Below are 21,009 nucleotides of genomic sequence, written 5' to 3'. Positions count from 1 at the left end.
CATGGTAAACCATAGTTAATGGTTTCCCATGAGCACACCAAACTGGGTACTTGCACTACTTCCCAGTCACACCAGGGAGAAATAAGCCATGATCCCTGGTTAAGTATTATGTCCAACCCAGAGAACATGATTTGTTTCCCTCCAACAAACCAGAATCAGTAAGCCAAGAACAAACATTGGCTACATTTTGTTGTTTGTTGGGTTTGGAGAAACTCTAAGGCAAGGATCATGGTTGGTTTCCTCCCAACCCAAGCTGGAAAGCATGGGGCAGAGTGGCATTTGGTGTGGATAAGGAACTGCAGACAGAAAGGAAATCAGCAGTCTCCTTAGGCTTGAGCATGAGCATCCATGCATCCTTGATGTATGCGTTTATTGCCTGGTATGTATGGTAATGCACCTAAATGTTTGCAGCATTAGGATCTATTCCGATAGATAGTATACTATAAAAATAATGTTGCAAAGTTAAATAGTAAACTAGCCTGTATGATTTTTGCATTCTCCTAGGAAGCAAGGAATCCCCACTTCCGGGTTGGTGCCACTGTTGAATGGCGGATTCCCTCCGAGCTCCGGAGGGAATCGGCTCCGTAGCGTCTGGGTCTGGCCGCTGCGGCGAAGCGGGGACCCTTAAAATCACAGGCGCGGATGCCTGTGAACACAGAGACTCGGCGGGCACCATTTGCGCCCCCCCCAATCCGCGACGGAGCCTTTTTAAAGGCTTCGGAACGGAGGCAGGGTGGGGCGTGGTGCTGAGAGAACTCCCTCGCCTACGGAGTGAAGCCGCAAGCCATTGACAGAGAGCGCCAACTTCTTCTAAGAGTGATTGGATCCTAAAACATCAACCCGTGAGTAATACGGAGATTGGAACTTTAAAAAATTTCTTATTTTGGATTTGGAACGAGCGGGAAGGGGCTAAAAAGGAAGTCCACCCCCCCCCTCTTTGTAAACAATTTAAAGCAAAGGACTGGGCAGCTAAGGTCGAGAGAATCTGTTTCTTGCTTTTTTTTAACAAAAGATCCTGACCTCACGGTTTGGACATTATAAGAAGATATTCTGGAGGATAAAAAGAATTTTGGGAGCTGAAACTACACCCCCCCCTAGACCCGGGAACGTCCGATGAGAAAGCCTGTTGCATGGAAGATTTTGACAGCTGTCAAGTGAGCTGCTAGTCAGCTAGTTGTCAGCTGGAAAAAGAGAACATTGTTTCTGCTGTTTTTGCTGGTTTATTCGGGATAACTTGTTGAAAATAAGGTTGATACAAAATAACTGGACTTTTGGTTTGTGAGCTGAAAGGAAGATCAAGGAATTAAATCCCCCTAGAGGGGTAACAAGGATACTACATTACAAAAATGGCTGGAGTGTCTAAATTCCAAGCAGAATTGGACAGAGCACTGGTTCTCTTGGGAAACTTACAAGATGAGTACGATGCTTTGTCTACAGAGGTATCGCTATTACACTGGACAGTAAACAACAGCTTGGAGTCTGATAAGGATTTGAAACAGGAAGCCTATTCAACTGAACAAATAAATGAAACCGAAAGCGTAGACACGATGGAGCAATATGTTCTTTTTGAAGAAAATGAAGGAGGAGATGGAGGTTTGCAGGAGTCAAAGGAGAGCTACAATATGAGGCCTGACATGATGATAAAAAAGGACAATAAAAACTGGATGCAGAAAGCCTGGTTTGATTGGGAATTTGGAAAATGGAGAGATCCTCTTTTGAGGAGATCTGAAGACCTGAGGATTATAAATTTGTTGAAGGTGGAAGCTGGAGCTGTGGGGACATTTGGATTTGAAAGAAATTTGAAACAAGAGTTGGAATACCCCATAGGCTTTGCTTTTGCTTTTAAGTATGGAGGACTGGCTAGAAGCAACACCGATTCTGTTGGGCCGGAGCCCCTCCGAGACCTGGGGCTTAACATCAAGGCCTATCAAAGAGACCGGCAGAAAGGAACTGAGAGAGACATAAGGGCCTCGGACCTGAGATCTCCAGGCTAAATAAATAATATAAAGACTGATGGATATTGGTTGGGGACTGGAACCGGGAGAAGGGTGGGTGGAGGTTGGGAATCCAAAGGGTACATAAGGATAATTTGCATTGCTTTGTTTGTTTTATATTTTGTTAGTGGTAAGGAAATTGGGTAAACCATGGAAGGGAAACTTTGGTCGACCTTAGGAAAAAGGTTTAAGAATAAATTAATGAGGTATAAGTATTGATGTGTAATTTTAATAAGGTGAAATTGGTTTTTTTTTTCTTTTTTTAAATTAAGTGAAAATAAGGTTGTTAAAAATAAATGGAGGAAATGGAAAAAAGAAGTAAAGTAAAATAACAGTATGTTAGAATAAATGTTTAAGTTAAGGTGAAGAAATAAGTTAAGGACTTGCTGAATTGACAATTTAAATTGGAATACAAGAAGGGGAGGTGTGAGGAGGTCTGAGAAATAAGGTTGAGGAAAATAAGTATCAGAAACTGTATGTGTTTTTTCTATTTTTCTGTTTAGTTTCGAATATGCTTTTTTGTGTTGTTTTTATTTTGTTTATTTTTTTGTTTTTGTTTGTTGTTTGTTTTTTGAAAATACCAATAAATATTTAATAAAAAAAAAAAACACCACTCAAAAAAAAAAAAAAAGAAGCAAGGAATCCCTTGCTGCCATAGACAAAGCAAAGCTTGGCACAAGGATGTCAAGGCAGTTCATATTGCTTTGAATAGGTTTTCATGCTAGTGATATACAAAAATGCAACCTAGTGTTGTTGTTTTAAAAGCAACCATGTTGTTGGCCCTGTTACCGCTAGGATGCCAGTGTAATTAACTGGCAGAGTCAGGTAGTTATTACTTTGGGCGGGGGGGGGGGGAGCAAGCAGCTAAAAGACCAACAATAAAACAATTCTAAAAGACCAACAATAAAACAATTCTTTAAATACATTAATAGCAGAAGGCTGACTAGGGAGGGGGCCGGATCCTCTAATGGAAAGGAAGTCAAAGGTATGCTAAAGAAGAATAAGGAGATTGTGGAGAAGCTGAATGAATCCTTTGCAGGAAGGGAGTCTGAGCAACTGAGGGAAATTGTGGTGACAAGAGATGATGTTCTCGGCCTAATAGACAAAATTAAAAATCACCAAACACCAGATCCAGATGGCATCCATTCTTTAAAAACTCAAATTTGAAATTGCTCGTTTTCTAATGAAAATATGTAATCTGTCCTCAAGATCAGTCTGTATAGCTGAGAACTGGCCAATGTAACACCAATTAATAAAAAGGGGATCCAGAGAAGATATGGGAAATTTAAGAGCAGCTAACTTAACATCTCTTCTGGGAAATCATAGAAAGCATTACAAAAGATAAAATTATCAAGGCATGTTCAAGAAGAACAAGTCTTGCTGAAGCAGGGCCAGCATGGTTTCTGCAAGCGCAAGTCCTTTCTCACTGACCTATTAAGTGTTTCTTTGAGAGTTTCAAGAAGCATATAGACTAGTTGCCGGAAACTACAGAAGGGTAGAGTGCTCTGGCATTCAAATCCTGCTTGCTCATTTCCCACAAGTATCTGGTTGGCTACTGTGAGAACAGGATGATGGACTAGATGGGCCACTGGCCTGATCCAGCAGGATCGTCTTACGTTCTTATGTTCTGTTCCTTGTTAACAAAGGGATTAGAGATTTTTGCTTTTCAGCCACAATGTTTCTGTGCAATGGCATGATGTGTGTGGGGGGTTTCTACTTGGGCTCAGTTCTCCAAGAATTGACAGTGTTCCTGTTCTTGCTTCCAAAAAATAAGGGAATGGGCTGATTTACAGTCCAGAGGTCTGGTAAGTGGAAATGCACGGGGCCTTGTCTGCTGTGAAATATGCCACTGCCCACAGCTTCCATCACTCTTATCACAAGCCTCATAAGCTTCATTAGTGCTGGGACACTGCTACCATTCATCATTTCAACTTCTTCCTGCCACTCTCGCAGAAAGGATTATTTTTGTCTTGAGATGGGATTACGATATAAAATGTAAGTCTAAATTCAAAAGGCCCAATTAGTTGGAACAAGACTTACAGTGAAATCCTGTGTATGTTTACTCTGAAGAAAGTCTCATTGCATTTAATGGGACTTACTCCCAGATAAGCATGTATAAGACTTTCCTTATACATAAGTTCTGGAAGCCTTCTCCATTGCTGCAATTATGTAGGCTCCACACATCACAAGGTTGCACCTGTGTTTACCATCCAGTTACCATATACAACATGACACATGAGAACGTCATAGATGCATGTGCGTGCATCTTTAAAAAATATTATTATTCCAAATGTTTGCAGGCTGTTAAGGGGGAAGAAACTTCTGCCTCTTTGGTCTCTTATTTGTATAAAGAATTGCATTGTACCACATTCAGACAAATGAGCCTGTCTTTGATTATCCCTTGGATAAATGCGTTTGGTGAGTTAGCTTTTCCACAATGGCTATAAATCATATTTTTTAATGCTATAAATCTTTAAGCAACCTGTGTTTGTGTATATAATTGAGATTGGATTCTGAGCTGTGTATAATAGCGGTGTGGCATCGACTCTGTGTGTTTATATGAATAATGTGAGGTGATCCATGTTAACAAGGCGTGTCAAGGTGGATCAGGGAGTTCCTGAACTTCTGAGAGACTCTGCTGCCTTTTCCTTCTTTTTTGCACATAAAGTCAAACTCCCAGCTCCCTACCCACTGCCTTGCTTTGCTTTCCTGAGAAATGAAATGAAGCTGACTAGGGAAATGTCAAGCAGTCAAGAAAGAAAAAGTTGGGTCGTTTGTTTTGACAAGCAGGTCTACCTTTTAATCACAGTGAATTATTCTCCCAGTGAACTCCAATCAAAGTTATTTAGAGGAGGGATGCTGAAGGAAACACACAGATCCTCCTCCTTATAATTATGGCTGGGAAAGCAGAACAAAAGTGGTTGGGTTAAACTATGGGGGTGACCTGCTTTCCCCCAATCATTCTTTTTTTCCCCTCTTACAAACAGAATCATAGCACTTTGTTTTTTCTTCACGGAGGGTACTTCCAGGAAGAGTGATGAGGAAAAAAAACCCTAACTTTTCTGGGATTTTTTTACTGCAAAGGTGGAATCACTGAGCACAATAGCCAGTGGACCTATTTCTCCAGACTTTTGTGGCTTTGGTACCCAGGCACCATGTATGAATGTTCCCTCATGTCCCCAGTTTTCAAAATGATTGCCCAAAACAATGTGAGAGAGGGAATGTGTCTGCTATTTTCTCATCCTCAAATGGTAAAAGTCTGCCCTTGCAGGGAAATCGCTGCCACATATTTTTCTGAAATTTGGCAGGCTTCATTCCTTCAGAGAGCATCCAATTCTGGCAGAAAATAGAAGAGGCTAAGTCTTTTTTAAAATACAAAACACCAACACATAAATGCCATGATAAATTTGTTTGAAATTTGGCTGGCACAATCCACTCAGGAAGGGTTCCTTTGCAAGTAAATGTCAACCACTTATGTGTAAAGAGGGGAAAGTTATAGCCTTTTTAAGATTCCACATTATAGCCAACAGGGCCAAAATAGAGCTTTGGATTTAACCAATCTGACTGGGACCCAAATAACAAATCAAATTGGAATGACACAGAGCAGATTTGAAACAGATTGGGCTGTGGAACCGCTCCAGGTATAGGGCGGTATATAAATCCAGTAAATAGTAATAATAGAACACTACAGATACAAGGCTAATCGTGTGATTGCTGCACATACCTAGACTAGTAACACCAGCATTTCCTGCAGCAACCATGATTTGTGAAGATGACCTCAGTAACGTGAAGTGTGGAGCTGCCCTTTCAATAAAGAAAGCTGCTCAAAAGGTATTCCAAGCAGGTTAAAACAGGTCTCCTAGCCACCGGCAATCATACACAATGCCCTCTCCTGAGTTCCTATTAATATATGTGGGAATTCACAGAACATTTCCCTCTGTTGTTCTTTAAACTGCCTGAGGGCTGAACTACACATTATTGCAGTAGATCTGTGGTTGGCTGTCCAGGTGTTTTTCCTTCATTAAAGAAAAGAAGAAGCCATGTGGGGATGGGCTGCCAATTTGTCTGGAGCACATAATGGTCCTGATAATTTTGATGGGCTTCCCTTTCATAGAATCATAGAGTTGGAAGAGACCACAAGGGCCATCAAGTCCAACCCCCTGCCAAGCAGGAAACACCACCAGAGCACTCCTGACATATGGTTGACGTATGCAGGACATGATTAGAGCTCCCTGTTCTCCCCCCCCCTTTTTTTAATGAAATGTAGTTGTAGAGCAACACTGCCAAGTTGTTGAGAGCAGCAGGTTCAATACTTCCCCCTGAAGTTTTCCCACTCAAAAATCCTCCCCCTCCAGTGGGTGTATGAACTCAACAGTGCTTAGTTTATCTTTTGGTTGCTATTTTCTTGATGTTGTTAATACTGTTCTATAGATTGTAAATGCTGTGTTGACTCGTTAATCGTATGACATGACTTTTGCTTTAATTGTGATTGTGACATTCAGCTTATTTTTTTTAGTTGTTGCTTTGTTAACAGAGTTTTATAAATTGCAATTGTTTCACTGATGATCTGTTACTCTATATGTTTTATGCTGTATTTGTGATGTTCCATTTTGTTATTGTTATTTATTGTTTCTAAGCCACTTTGGGACTCATCTGAATGAAAAAGGGGCATAGAAATATTAAAAATCAGATCAGTTAAAGCAATCAATGGTAAGCTACCTTAAATCTTTTTGTGACCTGTACCATCTTTCCCCTACATATCTTCCTTTCCTTTCCTTACATAGTATCAGATTTGCTGTCCTTTGTCTTAACTATGCTATTTTCCAGCAACAGAGATCCCTGCATGCTTGTCCCCTCCATTAACTGCTATAGCAAAGCCCCATCTTTACAAATTAGCCACATAAGGTTGCCTAATGTGGAGAGCCAGTGTGGTGTAGTGGTTAAGAGCGGTGGACTCGTAATCTGGTGAACCGGGTTCGGTTCCCTGCTCCTCCACATGCAGCTGCTGGGTGACCTTGGGCTAGTCACACTTCTCTGAAGTCTCTCAGCCCCACTCACCTCACAGAGTGTGTGTTGTGGGGGAGGAAGGGAAAGGAGAATGTTAGCCGCTTAGAGACTCCTTCGGGTAGTGATAAAGCGGGATATCAAATCCAAACTCTTCTTCTCTTCTTCTTCTAACTCCAAGGTCAGTTCTAGCCCTGACAGCAACCAACTCATAATAGCATAATGAATAAGAGTACTTTGTGTATATGCGCACCCATAAAATGTAATTATAAATACAATGCTATGGTGTGCAACTCTAAAACATTCTTCTGTACTCCCCACCCCACTTCAAGAGCCAATGCTAATTGGTTGTCTTTTACAAGTTATTATCTCTCCTCAGAATAAAATCCATAAGATAAGCCTAGATGAGATCTCCTCTATATAATTCCAGGTAATGTTTTCTGTCCTGCCAGTGACATTTTCCTGGATAGTGGTTGCTTTCATGGGCAAGACCTTCTTAAAATCAAGCACATTCATTATCTATCCTGGCAGCTGAAAGATACAGAGCTGTACAAACCTTCCAGAAAAGCACTTCATGCCCTCTCATTACTTCAGGAAAACCCACTATCAGATAAGATTTAATGTGTGTGCTGAAAAATATTGATTTTCATTTAGGGCCACCTGGATAATATTTTTCCTGGATAGTATTTTTAATAGGTCACTGCTGAACTGAAACATCCCCCCCTTTTCCTTTTAAACAAAAAAGTCAGTGGACAACTGGGCAGCCTTACTGCTATGAAATGAAAGGAAGCAATGTTTTGCTCCTGAAGTGCAGAACAACACATCAGTATACAGAATTTGCAAGATTTTACCTCCCTCTCCAGTCAGAGAGTAGATTCATACCTATCTACGACACCCAAGTACAAAATGCTTATGGCTCATGTCAGAAGTGAGGGGCACATTATGTATTAGGAGGGCTTGGCCCAAATACAGGCCTAATCTTTTCCCACTTGACAACTTGTGCTTATTAAAGAGAGAAGTGCCATGAAAAAAAGTATACATGCAGAGCTGACCTCAAAAATTTGGCCATCTGAGGTAAAGGACAAGATAGTGCCAGCCATTCTGTGTACAGAAGACAACATTGTACAGAAGATCAACAAGTTCAATATTACTTCAGTGCTGGTGACATGATCTTGTCCATACAGGCTATGGTGTTTTTTGGGTGAGGAGGGTGCAAATGGTGCACTCAGCTCTGATCTCTAACAGAACATAATGAATGGTGATTCAGGATAAATGGCTATAGGGCTGTCCCTGGCATATATTCTACCTGAGGTAATCACCTCACTCTGCCTAATGGTAGGGCTGGCCCTGCATGTATATCCTTTGCAGCAACCTCAGCTATGCATGCGCCTCATGAAAGGTTAAGGAACACAGAACACTTCTGTTCCTTTTCAATAGGAATCCAGAGGACTGAGTCCATGTTGCAGAACTTGTCTGAGCAATGTCGAACCAAAAAAAAAAAAAAGCTAGCCTGCCTGCTCAATACATCCATTGGTGCTGAAAACAATTATATACTTCAGGCCTACTGGCTGGCACTGAACTTATGGCAGTCCCACACCTCACATGGCAAATGCATGTGGTGCATACAGTATGGGCTGTCATCTCCTTCAGCAAACAGGTTTGCAGTACACAGCAAGGTCCTCCAGCTGAAAGACACCAAACTGACTTGGTAATATCGCCTGGAAAGCCAGATAGCATGATGGCACAGAGTCCATGAAGAAAACCAGGGAACCCTCTAGCATTCTGGCCCAGTCCCTGTTAGAATTACTCTCCTGCCATCTGCACTGGGAAAAGATCAGAACAGTAGGTTAGACAGACCATCAGGCTAACTGCTGCAAGGACACATTTCTCTCTCACTCCTCCAAGGAAGTGGTAGATGGCAATGATGAAACTGACAAGTTGGGGAGGAGATGTGGTGGATATTGAACAAGAGATGGGTGTTTAGCAGCAACTGTTTGAGTTCCAGAAGCCTGCTTTGATTTAAAACCACTATTACATCAATATTTAAAATGCTTTGGGGTCCATGTTTACCTGACACAGGGAAAGCAGACTGGCACCAACAATTTTGGTTGCAGGCAGACATTTTTCTATTTCCTGGGGCATCTGAACAGCACCAATGATATGATATTGTATGGTTAAATCTATTTCAAATAATGCTCTTCTAACACACACACACACACACACACACACAATCTTTGGTTGTAAATGAGTTTTGGAACTTCTGGAGAGGGAGTGATATATAAATTGAATAAACCTAATTTGACTGGCAGTCAACAATTTATAAAATGAGAACATCAATCAATCAGAATTTGTGACAGGGTGGCTTAAAGAAATGTCATACTGTCCTTCACCCCAACATGCAAATAATATCATATTCCATTTATGTTCTCACTGCAGCCTGCGAACGTAACTGTTCTTTTAAAAATGCACTCATTTCCAGTTTCGCTTTAGCTAACACACAGTCATCAAACAAGCCTCACACAGCCGTCAAACAATCATTAAATCTCTAGTACTTACAAACATGAGGCGTGTAGGTATGTTGTCAGATTCAACCAAAGGGTTTTTATAGAGCCAGATCTCTTCTGGCTGAATAACTCTCTGGAATGGATCCAAAAATTCTGTAAAACTAAACAAAACAATAAAAGAACACATTGTTTCACCATGTACCTGGAGCAAAAGACCTCAAAAAGTACATCACGGGAGATTCCTGCTTGCCATATTGAAAGAGAGACATTGTTTAATCAAGTGCAAGCAAATACAAGGCAGAAAATGTTTGTTTATCTCCCTTCTTACCCTTACCCATCTCTAGAGTCCAGGGTGAATTCTATATTACAATATGCAAACAAAAACATAGCAAAATAAAACCAGACTAAGAAAACAGAATACATATTATGAGTTGCATCCAATGAAGCTGTTGCACTTGTGCAATGGAACTTCCCCTCCTACCCCCAGCAACCTCTCATTGAACACCCTTAAAATGGGTTAGGGGATTCTCCAGAGCAGATTTTTACAGTTTGCAGGAAAAGTAGAAGAAGTGGAAGTCATGTTACATGAATGGTACTCCACTCACTGCTTTATATCTCTAGTTCCTTATACCATACAAGCTGGAGTTTTCCTCACACCACTGTTGTCCAAAATGAGAAGGTTTCAGCAGCATGAAGAAAAAAAACCTGAGTTATGTGGTAAACTTACAAAGCAGTGACAGACAGTATTAAGAGCAATGAGTCAAAGACAAAATGCCCGAAGTATTTTATTGTTGCCCAACACACTTTGGAAAATAACAAATTTGTTCTTCAGGAGCAAACTTCCTCATCAGCAAGCTGCGAAAATATAGTACTCTAGCTTCCTCCTTTGCCGAACTGTTAAGGAGGATTGCCCCATTGAAGAAATCTCGTTTCCAAAATTTGTTGGGCAGCAATCTAATATTCTGGACCTTTTCCTACACCTGCTTCCCCTTTGTTTGGCCTTAGAGAGTACAGTCGTGCCTCGGAAGTTGAACGGAATCCGTTTTGGAAGTCCGTTTGACTTCCAAAACATTTGGAAACCAAAGCGCGGCTTCTGATTAGCTGCAGGAAGCTTCTGCAGCCAATTGGAAGCCGCGGAAGCCCCATCGGATGTTCTTACAAAAGAATGTTCAAAAACCGGAACACTCACTTCTGGTTTTTGCTTGTTCGGGAGCCGAAATGTTCGACTCCCAAGGCGTTCGGGAGCCGAGGTACTACTGTACTTGGAACTACCTGAAGAGCTTGCACAGGGCAACCATAACATGTAAACTGACCCCCAAGAGGCACACATCTGTCAAAGCTGCTACAAATGTCCACACATAGAAACACAGGAGCCTGGCTTAGGTTGAGTCAGACCACTGGTCCATCTAGTCCAGTCATTGTCTACATTCACTGGCAATGGCTCTGCAGGGTTTTAGGCAAGGCTCTGGCCAATCTAAAGATGCTGGCAATGAACTTGGGACCTTGTGCATGCAAAGCAGATTCTCTGCCACACAGCCACAGCCCTTCACACTCATGCATCTCAGATCTGCAAACCAATGGCGGGCGCGGCAACAGTGGGTGTGGCCCAACAGACACAACTCTTCATTCTCTATCCAAGCAATCAAGAGGTATTATCACAGATCAGGGACGCAGTCTAGTCAAGTTAAATAACTAGAGGAGGGTCCAGGGCCAAAGAGGACTGTAGCCTGGAGTGGTATAGCCTGGACTGAATTCTATAAATCCCTGGAAAGCTACATTCACCCTCTGGGGCTGAGATTCCCCACCTGTGATCTCTTTGTTCCCTCCTACCTCCCAGTCTTGCATTGGATGGGTGAAAAGCCTATTAAAATATGTGTTCAGAAGCGTTTTTGAGCAGGCTGGCCTGCACAAGCTGTGGCCCAGCAAGCCAAAGTGACCCAAAGACTCATTAAAAATACTGGGTTTGCTACTTTTCTGGGAATACAAAAGCAAAGGGTGAGGCGTTGTCATGCATCTGACATGCTCGAATGCATGCTGCATTCGGCATGCCAGCTCATCAGTTTCTTCAGGCCTACGTTCCATTTTGTTTTATAAAGAAAAAGTAAATGTAGTCACACCAACAAAATCCACTGCATTTAAATACTGTCAGATTGCTTCCTTCTACATTTCCTCTTCCGTCTATGTAAAATGTTCAAATTATGTCTTTCAGCCATATGCGGGGGAGGGAGGGAACAGGCAAATTAACCTGATGAAAGCGAACAATAATCAACTAGAGTCACAACAGAAAAAGAAACTCCTGCTGAAGACTTAGCTGCAAATCCAAAAAACAAAACAGCACACACACACACACCCCGTCAAAAGACCAGATGTATTTCATGCTGTTTGTCAACACTTGTGCATATATGAACTCAGTAGTACAGTGGCTCCTAAACTCTACAGACCAATTATTGGAGGTCTCGGCAAACCACTTTTTTGCCTCTTTTTTTGCATTTGTAGTGCACTGTGCTAGATACCAAAGTCATCACTGGGGGCCTGAATGAAGCTTGTGGGCCCCTGGTGGTCAATGGACCTCATTTTGGGAACCTCTGCTGTAGTGTATGAATTATATTAGTGGACCTTCTCGGTAATATCACCTACCCTGCAATCCCTGCCCCCCTCCTCAGCAAAGGGCTGTCCAGAAGGTGCAAACTTGGCTCATAACATACACTGCACTCCTCTGTTTTATTGATGCTGTTGATGGATTCTTTGTTTTTACTGATGTATTTCTTTGTATTTTAAGCTATAATGTGTGTGTGCGTGCGCGCCATTTACTCTACTTTTTCTTGTCACTGGAAGGAGAACTGGAAGTCCTATAGTGAAACCCTTAGTACAACAAACACCCTCTGCCAAACACTTCACAGGGATCGAAAGTCTATGGCAATAGCTATATCACAGTATTAATTAATGATGTAGCAACCTTGTAGATGTGGCTGGAACTTTGGGCTTAATCACATCTCCGTTTGCCCAGTCACTTTCCCCCAGAAAAACCCATCGTTTAGCACTGAATCGGAACCAACAGCAATCACATTTTCCACAAAATTGCCTTTCGTTCTGATTTAGTGCTAAAGGGCGGGTTTTCCTGGAACAAGCAGCAGGGCAAAGCCAAAACTGGTGGAAATGTGAACAAGCCCTAAGCAAGAAAGAGTCAGAAGTGCAGCCAGCAGTTTCCAGAAGACATTTTCAAAGCAGCCATCAAATCGTGAAACCCAAACAATGGCTTTGGCAAAGTCAGTTGTTATTGCATCTGCAGGATCAGTGAAGAGGAACACATCTTTGAGTATGTGCTAAGTTGCTGACAGTATAGGTGAATATTTGTTGTTGGGCAGGTTTTATTTCTTTTGCACCAGGCTCCAGTTGGTGGATCTTGGGATTCTAGTTTAAAAAAAAAAGTAGTTTTCATAAGTTTTAAGTGTCTCTTGCCTCTCCTCATTCACACACACACACCAGAGTTCCTTCAGGAAAGTTCAGACAAAGATTACTCCCAAAGACATACCAGAAAATATTTCAACAGACTTTCACAAAGGAAAGTCTGGCCTTTGTTCTTTTTTTCTTTTTTCAGTGAAAATAGGAAGGTCTTTGTATTTCATCCAGAATCTCCAATCCAGAATACCATATGTAGGCTTCCAGCTATATATCAGTCATCAGAAACAAAATACTTACCCTGGTGTTCTTTCTTTTTGCCCTTTTCTGTACAGTTTGGCATGGAAATGTGTATTTGCTGAAGGCTATGAGCAAACATTTCAAATCTAAAGCTATGATACAGGTGCCAATAAGCCAATGGAACAATATTTGCTGACTTTTAGTGCTTTTTAATAAGACTTTCCCAAAGTACAGAGTTTTCAGAAATACCATTGGAAGTCAAGATTGCCACGTTTTATAAAAATTGGTTTGGGTTTCTGTGCTTTTTATTTTATGCTTTGCTGGAGGACCCAACGTGAAAGGTTTTAGACTCAGACCATAGTTAAGGGACAGGCTTGGATAAGTTTGTTAGATGAACCAGTGAGGACAGATATCTGATTTCTTCCGTATAATTGATGTTTCAATTATTTAACAATCAGAAGGTAGTTTTAGCATTTATTTCATCATATTCATGTTAGCTACTTCACACAATGCACCCAGCCTCAGTCTCCATCTGCCTGAGGCTGCACCTTCTTACATAAACCTCCCAGAGAGTTTACCTCCAGAATATAGCAAGCCTCTCGAAAGGATATCACCACAAATTTAACTTGAGAACAGTCTAGAGGACAAGTTTCTCAAATCTTCCTTCCTCCCACAGCCACCTGCAAAGTGAGGCCATCTGTGAGAGGATGCACAGCAAGGCTAACTGAGGAAGACGATCTTAACAGGAAAGACTCTAAAGGATGGGAAAGAACATGTTTGCAGGTCTCGAGCCTAGATATCAAATTTGGAAGTAGAAGTAGAGTCAAGGGACTCCATCGCAGAAAGAACCCTTTTGAGAGACACCCTTTGGTATGAATGAAGGAGCCATGATGGGCCTCCAGATGTACTTGGACTTATCAGCCCTGGCCAGCATGGCCAAATGCCAAGGATGATGGGAAATGGAGTCCCATTCTCAGCATGACCAATTGCCAAGTTGTAGTCCACATACCCCAGGAAAACCACAGCTTCCCCATTCCTGACATAAGGAAAAAGAGGAATAGAGGTTCCACTCATGAAAGATGTGTAGCAAGCCTTCTTTACTAAATAAAAATGATACATGTATTGTAGATTACTTCCTAATATAATATGGGGTAAAGGTAAAGGTAAAAGTCCCCTGGATGGCTAAGTCCAGTCAAAGGCGACTATGGGGAGCTGGCATTTGTCCACAGACAGATTCCTGGGTCATGTGGCCAGCATGACTAAACTGCTTCTGGCGCACAGAACACCATGACGGAAGCCAGAGCACATGGAAATGCTGTTTACCTTCCCGCTGCAGTAGTACCTATTTAGCTACCTGCACTGGTGCACTTTCAAACTGCTAGGTTGGCAGGAGCTAGGACAGAGCAACGGGAGCTGACTCCATTGTGGGGATTCGAACTGCTGACATTCTGATCAGCAAGCCCAAGAAGCTCAGTGGTTTAGACCACAGCGCAACCCGTATCCTAATCTGGGGTACACCACTTAGAGATTTTTAAAAGTATTAAGCAGTTCATTTAAATGCTTTTCAATAAATTGAATAAATACATTACCAACAATTCCCTCCTTTTATTTCACTACTTAAACCTCACCTTTCATGCCTTGAAAATAACCACCATAAACGTTAAGGAACCTTTGCATCACAAAAGAAACTTTATGTCACCTTCATGCATATTTAAAATACCACTTTTTAAAAATGGTTTTTGAACCTCTTTCTAGTTCCTCTGCAAATAAATGACTGATATGAAATTCCTTACTGCTGCTTTGATGAAAAGCCAACCCAAAAGGAGGCCAGAAGCTGATAGTCAGGGGCATTGGTGAGGCAAGATAAGTACAAATGCCGGTGTTTATCACTGTCATCCTGTTTACCACATGGAAGTTGGAGGAATTCTATTAAACAGAACAAAATGTTGCTGACCAGTTGTGCGGCTCAAATAAACTGCTTTTATTTGAGCGCAAAGACTCCCCATAGCAGGGAGGCTGTTTTCAGGACAGTTGCAATTCATTAGCCTGAAGGGTGCAATAAAATAAACAGAATGCTATTACCAAAATATTAAGCTGGCACTGACAATGTCCCCCACTTCTACAGGGCAACATTCTGCCTTCTTCGCCAAATATATAAAGACTGCAACAGATTCAATGGAGCAGAGAGTATGGACCAGCTTCAGAAGCCCATAGGATGAATGCTGAACGAACCACTGTGATGGCTACTAACCCTTATGGCTTCAGTCTTCCTCTGCGTCTGAATTCTGGTTGCTGGAAACCATAACAGCGGAGATGGTGCTGAGCTCAGAGTGCTGCTTGTGGATCTCACTGGCATCTGGCTGGCCACTGTGGAAAAAGGATGCTGGACTAGATGGGCCACTGGTCTGATCCAGCAGGTCTATCCTTATGTGAGTGCACACATTACGGTTTCTGTATGTATAGCCCCCACACAGAGGAGGCAGTTCATATAAATGGCCATAAGGTCAGAATCTGTTTGGACAGTTCCCAAGGTAGCTGCATGGGAGACACATCACACCGATTATTGCTGTGGATCCCTGTCCAAAGGATGTTTGAGGAGCTCATGTTTTGCAAATTCCACTAGAAGCTGTCCTGACCCACATCACCTGGCCTAATGCATGGATCAGAATGCAGTCATCCATTAGGTTTCACTCTCCTCCGGGCATGTGAAAACTGGAGGGAACAAACCTATGAGTGTGCACGTGTAAAAGTGGCATAGCTTAGGAAGAGACTGCTTTGTCCATGCCTACCCTGCTGCCTTCATATTTTCCTGGGGTGAGGAATCTGTGGCTACAGCTCCTATCGGTTCTGACCATTGGCCACGCTGGCTGGGGCTGTTGCAAGTTGAAGTCCAACATCTGGAGGGCCAGAGATTCCTCACTCCTGATATATATCAGAAGGGTGTGAAGACAATAGATTTAGCATGGGGAGAGAAAGATGCTTGCCAGACCTGAGAGAAGAAAAAAACTAAATTCCAGCAACACATTCTATTTCAGGGGTGGAAAATTGGTGACTTACACCTTCCCTGTCCTGACCCTTTGGCTATTTTTGCTGGTACTGATAGGACAAACAAGACCTGGGACCCAGATATAAGCTGCAAATAAAACATTTTAAATGTGTTGTAAAGTGCAATATACAAATGTGACACTAGTTGGCCACAGTCAGCTATGCCAAATTCAATGTATTTTTCAAAACATTTTTTTTTAAAGATTTCCACAGCATTTTTTATATGTGTGTAGGTTCCACGCTGGAGAGCCACAGGTTTCCTACCCATACAGCAGTATTTGTTCTTCTGAAAAACCACTGAAGTCTAGAATGCAATTATCTAAATAATTGAAAGCATCAATAATTATCCTGATTTCCCCCACACTTCAACAAATATTCATCAAGTATACTTGTTGTGTTCATGCACTACAAAGGCTTATTGCAAACCGTAAGATTTATAGTTTGACCAGGCTGTTAACACTATTGCAAATCAAATTTTGGCTTCTGTGTCGTAAAGGGGAAATGCTGCATGATAGGTTTCTGAACAAAGTAATATGCAGTGTTTACTCTCAGTTTTGATTAACAGTCTATAAAGCAAACATGAGCCTCTATTGCCTTTGATTGTCCTAAGGGACAGAGGGTTCTTAATATTCAGCAAACACACCATGCAAAGAATTTAAAATTCGTTTCAGAAATGAACAGATCTAGTATCTCATTTTTATTCTTAGCCACACTGTAATTAGGGATTGCTTTTTAAAAAAACCAAAACCACACCAAATATTAAGACAGCAGTAATGACAACTATTGGGAATAGATAATATAGTTTGCAGTAGGAGGCAGTCTAGATGACAAAGGTAGTAAAGCATGGGTCAAGAATCCAGGAAGCCCAATCAAAACTAAATGGCAAGTCAAATGAGATTCAAAACATAAAAGTGCATTCCAGGTACAGCCCAATGCTAAAATAGTACATCGCTATGCAAAGACAGTGAGTGCAGCAGCTGTAACCAAAGATATCTTTCTCAGAAGAAGCTGAAAACACCCACCCTCAAGTTCAGGAGTCCCCAAATCTTCTGGGAACAGGGGCACATTCAGAAATCTAAGAAATGATCAAGAGCACCTCAAAAAAGCAGACAATACCCACTTCCAAAAAATGGGCACCCCAACAAACAAAGGCCTTAGTGGGTGCCAAGACTGGGGGACATGCCCAGTGGTGAAATATTGGGAACCTGAGTCCAAGTAAAAGTTCTATGGCAATAAACACAGTTAAAAATGTAAAGGGAAAGGACCCCTGACAGTTAAGTCCAGTCGCGAACAACTCTGGGGTTGCGGCACTCATCTCACTTTACAGGTGAGTTTTTCTGGGTCATGTGGCAACGGAACACCGAAACCAGAGCAGCGCACGGAAATGCTGTTTACCTTCCCACCTATTTATCTACTTGCACTATTTTCAGCTTGCTTTCGAACTGCTAGGTTGGCAGGAGCTGGGACCGAGCAATGGGAGCTCACCCCGTCGTGGGGATTCAAACCGCCAACCTTCTGATATGCAAGCCCAAGAGGCTCAGTGGTTTAGACTACAGCGCTACCGACATGGTTATACACAGTTCTCTGGGAGTAAATCTCTGGAACTTAACATGCATTGACTTGCACAATTTTATACTATAAGTTTATTTTAAAGTATGCCTCATTTTTTCACTTGAACTTCTTACCTTAGAAAAGGAGCACCTTTGAAGCCTGTAGCCCTTGAATTAGTTGTTTTCTGTTCATATTAGATATGAATTGGCTACAGTGGTACCTTGGTCCTCAAACGCCTTGATTCCCAAATGCCAAAAACCTGGAAGTAAGTGTTCCAGTTTTCAAACGTTTTTCAGAAGCCAAACATCTGATGTGGTTGTCAGCTATTGTTTCCAGGGTGCCTGCACCAATCAGAAGCTGCGGCTTGGTTTTCAAAAATTCAGAAGTTGATTGGACTTCTGGAATGGATTAAGTTTGGTGCTTTTGTTTTTGCTATTTGTTTTGCATTTTGTTTTTGAGGCTTTTTCACTTAATTTGTTTTTGTGACTGTGTGGAACCCAGTTCAGCTATTGATTGACTGACTGAGTGAATGACTGCAGAAATGGATAAAAGCCCCCCATCCAAACAATGACTATCATCAGTGCAGATAAGGAATTTTTTTTTTTAATCATCTATTTTATAGTACAGTACATTGATTATTGCTTTCATTTTATGGATCAGTGGTCTTGTTAGATAGTAAAATTCATATTAAATTGCTGTTTTAAGGGTTGTTTTTAAAAGTCTGGAACGGATGAATCCATTTTGTGTTACTTTCTATGGGAAACCGCGCCTTGGTTTTGGAACGCTTTGGTTTTGGAACCGACTTCCGGAACGGATTAAATTTGAGAACCAAGGTACCACTGTATTTAATTAGTCAGGTCCTCCTGTCAGGTAGGATCTTGAATTGTTCCTTTCCTCTTTTCAAGCCAGAGCAATTTCTCCTCCATTTATTTTCTTTTAATTTCCATTTGTTTCAGTTCGGTTTTATCATAGTTGTCGAAAACTAGTGTGGAGCAAACTCAACTGTAATTAAGGCTATCACTTCTAATTCACTGGAACAGCACTGGAACAGTGAATCCACTTCTTTTCTAACTCTCAAAGTAGCTTCCCCTTCCCAGAAATAGTGTCTCATTTGCAAAAGTTAAAACAAAGGATACAGTAATTGAAACAAAATATATATTTGTCTATTTAAACACATATATAAAATTTTAGAAAACTCAAAGAGAATAAAAGGGTCTAAAGTTGTGGCTCCCTTATCCTACCTGGGTGAGCAGATAAATGGCTACAATTCACCTCCAATTTTGATGGACATGGATCAAATGCATAACACACCCATTGGCCAGTCACATCTGTTAGAATTCCTGCGCCATGCTTGCAGTCATGGGATTGTTGTCTATCACATGACGGTGTATGTTTTGACTCCACAGAGTGGGAAGTGATGGAGACAGGATGTTTGTGTTACTGTATTCTGTGAAGTGGGACTATTGTCCTTTGTTCTTTCTCTTTGCTGTCTGATTCTAGAGAGAGAGGGAGCCATGTTGCAGTGCTCAGTGTGTGTTTATATGTAAATAAAGTAGATTGGCCAAAATGCTGAGTTGCTGAGGTCTGTTGCGCAAGCTGCAAAGACTCTGCGGATCCCTAAGTGTACCGAGGTCTGTTGGCATTGGTCTCTATGATGTTCGGGCTTAAGAAAGATTTTGAAGCTCCCAAACTATCGACCAGGAGGGAGATAACATGCCAGTCAGGCATGTGTCTCTGCCAGGGTCCTACTCAAGAGTAGGATGAGCTCCTTACAACATCTCCCCTCCATTCAATAATGTGTTCCTCCTCTGTCAAATGGAAATTGCCTTTTTATACTGTCAATCTGGCCAACTGACTCCACAGGCCTGGAGCAGTTACCAAGCTATGCACTATTTATTTATCTCCTCTCCTTCGGGAGGAAGGGAAGAGCTAATTTTACAGAAATCACTGGTGTAAGTAGGTAAAGGATCAGCACCCACTGTGCCCTATTGAGTCAAATGCTGGGGAAATATTATAGAAACTAAATTGCACTGGGCTACTAATTGGCAAACAAAAAGTTATTAGAACACACCTGTATTTTCTGACAAACTTGGACTAGTGATCAGAAAGTCTGTCTCGCTTGCATTTATTTATTAAAATCAGCTTCCCAATGAAACACTAATTTGTCGTGCACATCCTCTCCTGGGTATCCCAGATGAATAAGTAGGAGTGACCTCAGAATGTTTAACAACGTTGCTTCTTTGTGGAACCTGACTCTGTATCATTTCAAACATGAAAAATTCATGGTTGCGCCCTGGAGATACTTTAAGGAAATCAGTAGAAATAATAAATTACTTTTAAAAGGGAATTTCAGTGGAGAAGGATTTGTCTTTGTCCTAGTCCAATGATACAGATAAGATAAAGATTTGCTATATATTCTTTCTTGTTGCTTTTAACGTCAAGGAAAATCAGCAGCAGTTCAAAAACTATGAGTTTTATTTTTACCACAGTCAGAAGCTTTCTGTGGAAAGCCCTTGAGAATGAACAAATTTTAAAAGTTTGTGCACACACAATTTATATCCAATAATCTGCTGATTTTGCAATTCACAATTTATTGTAATTTTATGCTGATCTTCATATCCCCATTAGTCTCGCTAGGGTGGGTATCTGCCATGAAATATACAATCCTGATACTCTGCTGATAAAGGAACATCAATTATACATTTACAAACGACCAAAGTTTGTTGAGGGATTTGGAAAGTTGAATGTGAATGTAGATATTCAAAGGAAATGGATCCTTGCCACTGACTTATAATCTACTATGATAAGCAGGTAGGGAGGAAACAAAGGCTTTGAGTGTGTCTGTGGAACCCAATAGGCTTTTTCAGTAAGCCACCAGGTGTTCTGTAAATCAAGTTCTCTTCTAAGCACAACGGGAGGTTATAGCTGCTTTTTTCTGCTTTCTCACTCAGCAGATGGTTCCCAAACCAGGGCAGGCTTAACTTTCCCTAGGCTACGGCTGTTCTGCAGTGCAACATCTCTTGCTCATATTCATTCTGCCTATATTTAAGGGCCTAAATCTCACTGAGCGTCAAGACCCCTAAACAGAGGTGCCAACTTATGCTGTAGGTTGAGGGGGCCCAGGGTCATGGGTCACGTTACACGTGAGACGCACGAGTGTGACGTCACACACACATTTTTGGAATGAGGCTGAGCAGGGAGCCGAGCATGGTGTGGCTTCTAAGGCCAGCAGCTCATCCTCTCTCGCACTCGGCCTCCTTCCACAGCAGTAG

At 41.6% G+C, this 21,009-nt stretch overlaps 1 protein-coding gene and 1 long non-coding RNA gene across 3 annotated transcripts in view; one reads left to right on the top strand and one right to left on the bottom strand.

Moving 5' to 3' along the window:
• Positions 1 to 21,009, bottom strand: part of PLPP4 (phospholipid phosphatase 4) — an 87,850-nt gene that overhangs the window by 48,372 nt on the left and 18,469 nt on the right. For both annotated transcript variants that reach the window (XM_083617074.1, XM_083617075.1), the window contains exon 2: positions 9,555 to 9,663. In XM_083617074.1, the coding sequence (XP_083473200.1) occupies positions 9,555 to 9,663 (109 nt within the window). The remainder of the gene's footprint in view (positions 1 to 9,554; positions 9,664 to 21,009) is intronic.
• Positions 171 to 15,840, top strand: LOC310763999. Its single transcript, XR_014548956.1, has 3 exons — positions 171 to 379; positions 13,818 to 13,924; positions 15,267 to 15,840. It is a non-coding gene; the product is annotated as an uncharacterized lncRNA (long non-coding RNA).

The sequence above is a fragment of the Podarcis filfolensis genome, assembly GCF_964270895.1.
Source record: "Podarcis filfolensis genome assembly, chromosome: 5".
NCBI lineage: Eukaryota > Metazoa > Chordata > Lepidosauria > Squamata > Lacertidae > Podarcis > Podarcis filfolensis.
The sequence above is the reverse complement of the archived record's forward strand: the minus strand, read 5'-3'. Positions and strand labels throughout refer to the sequence as shown.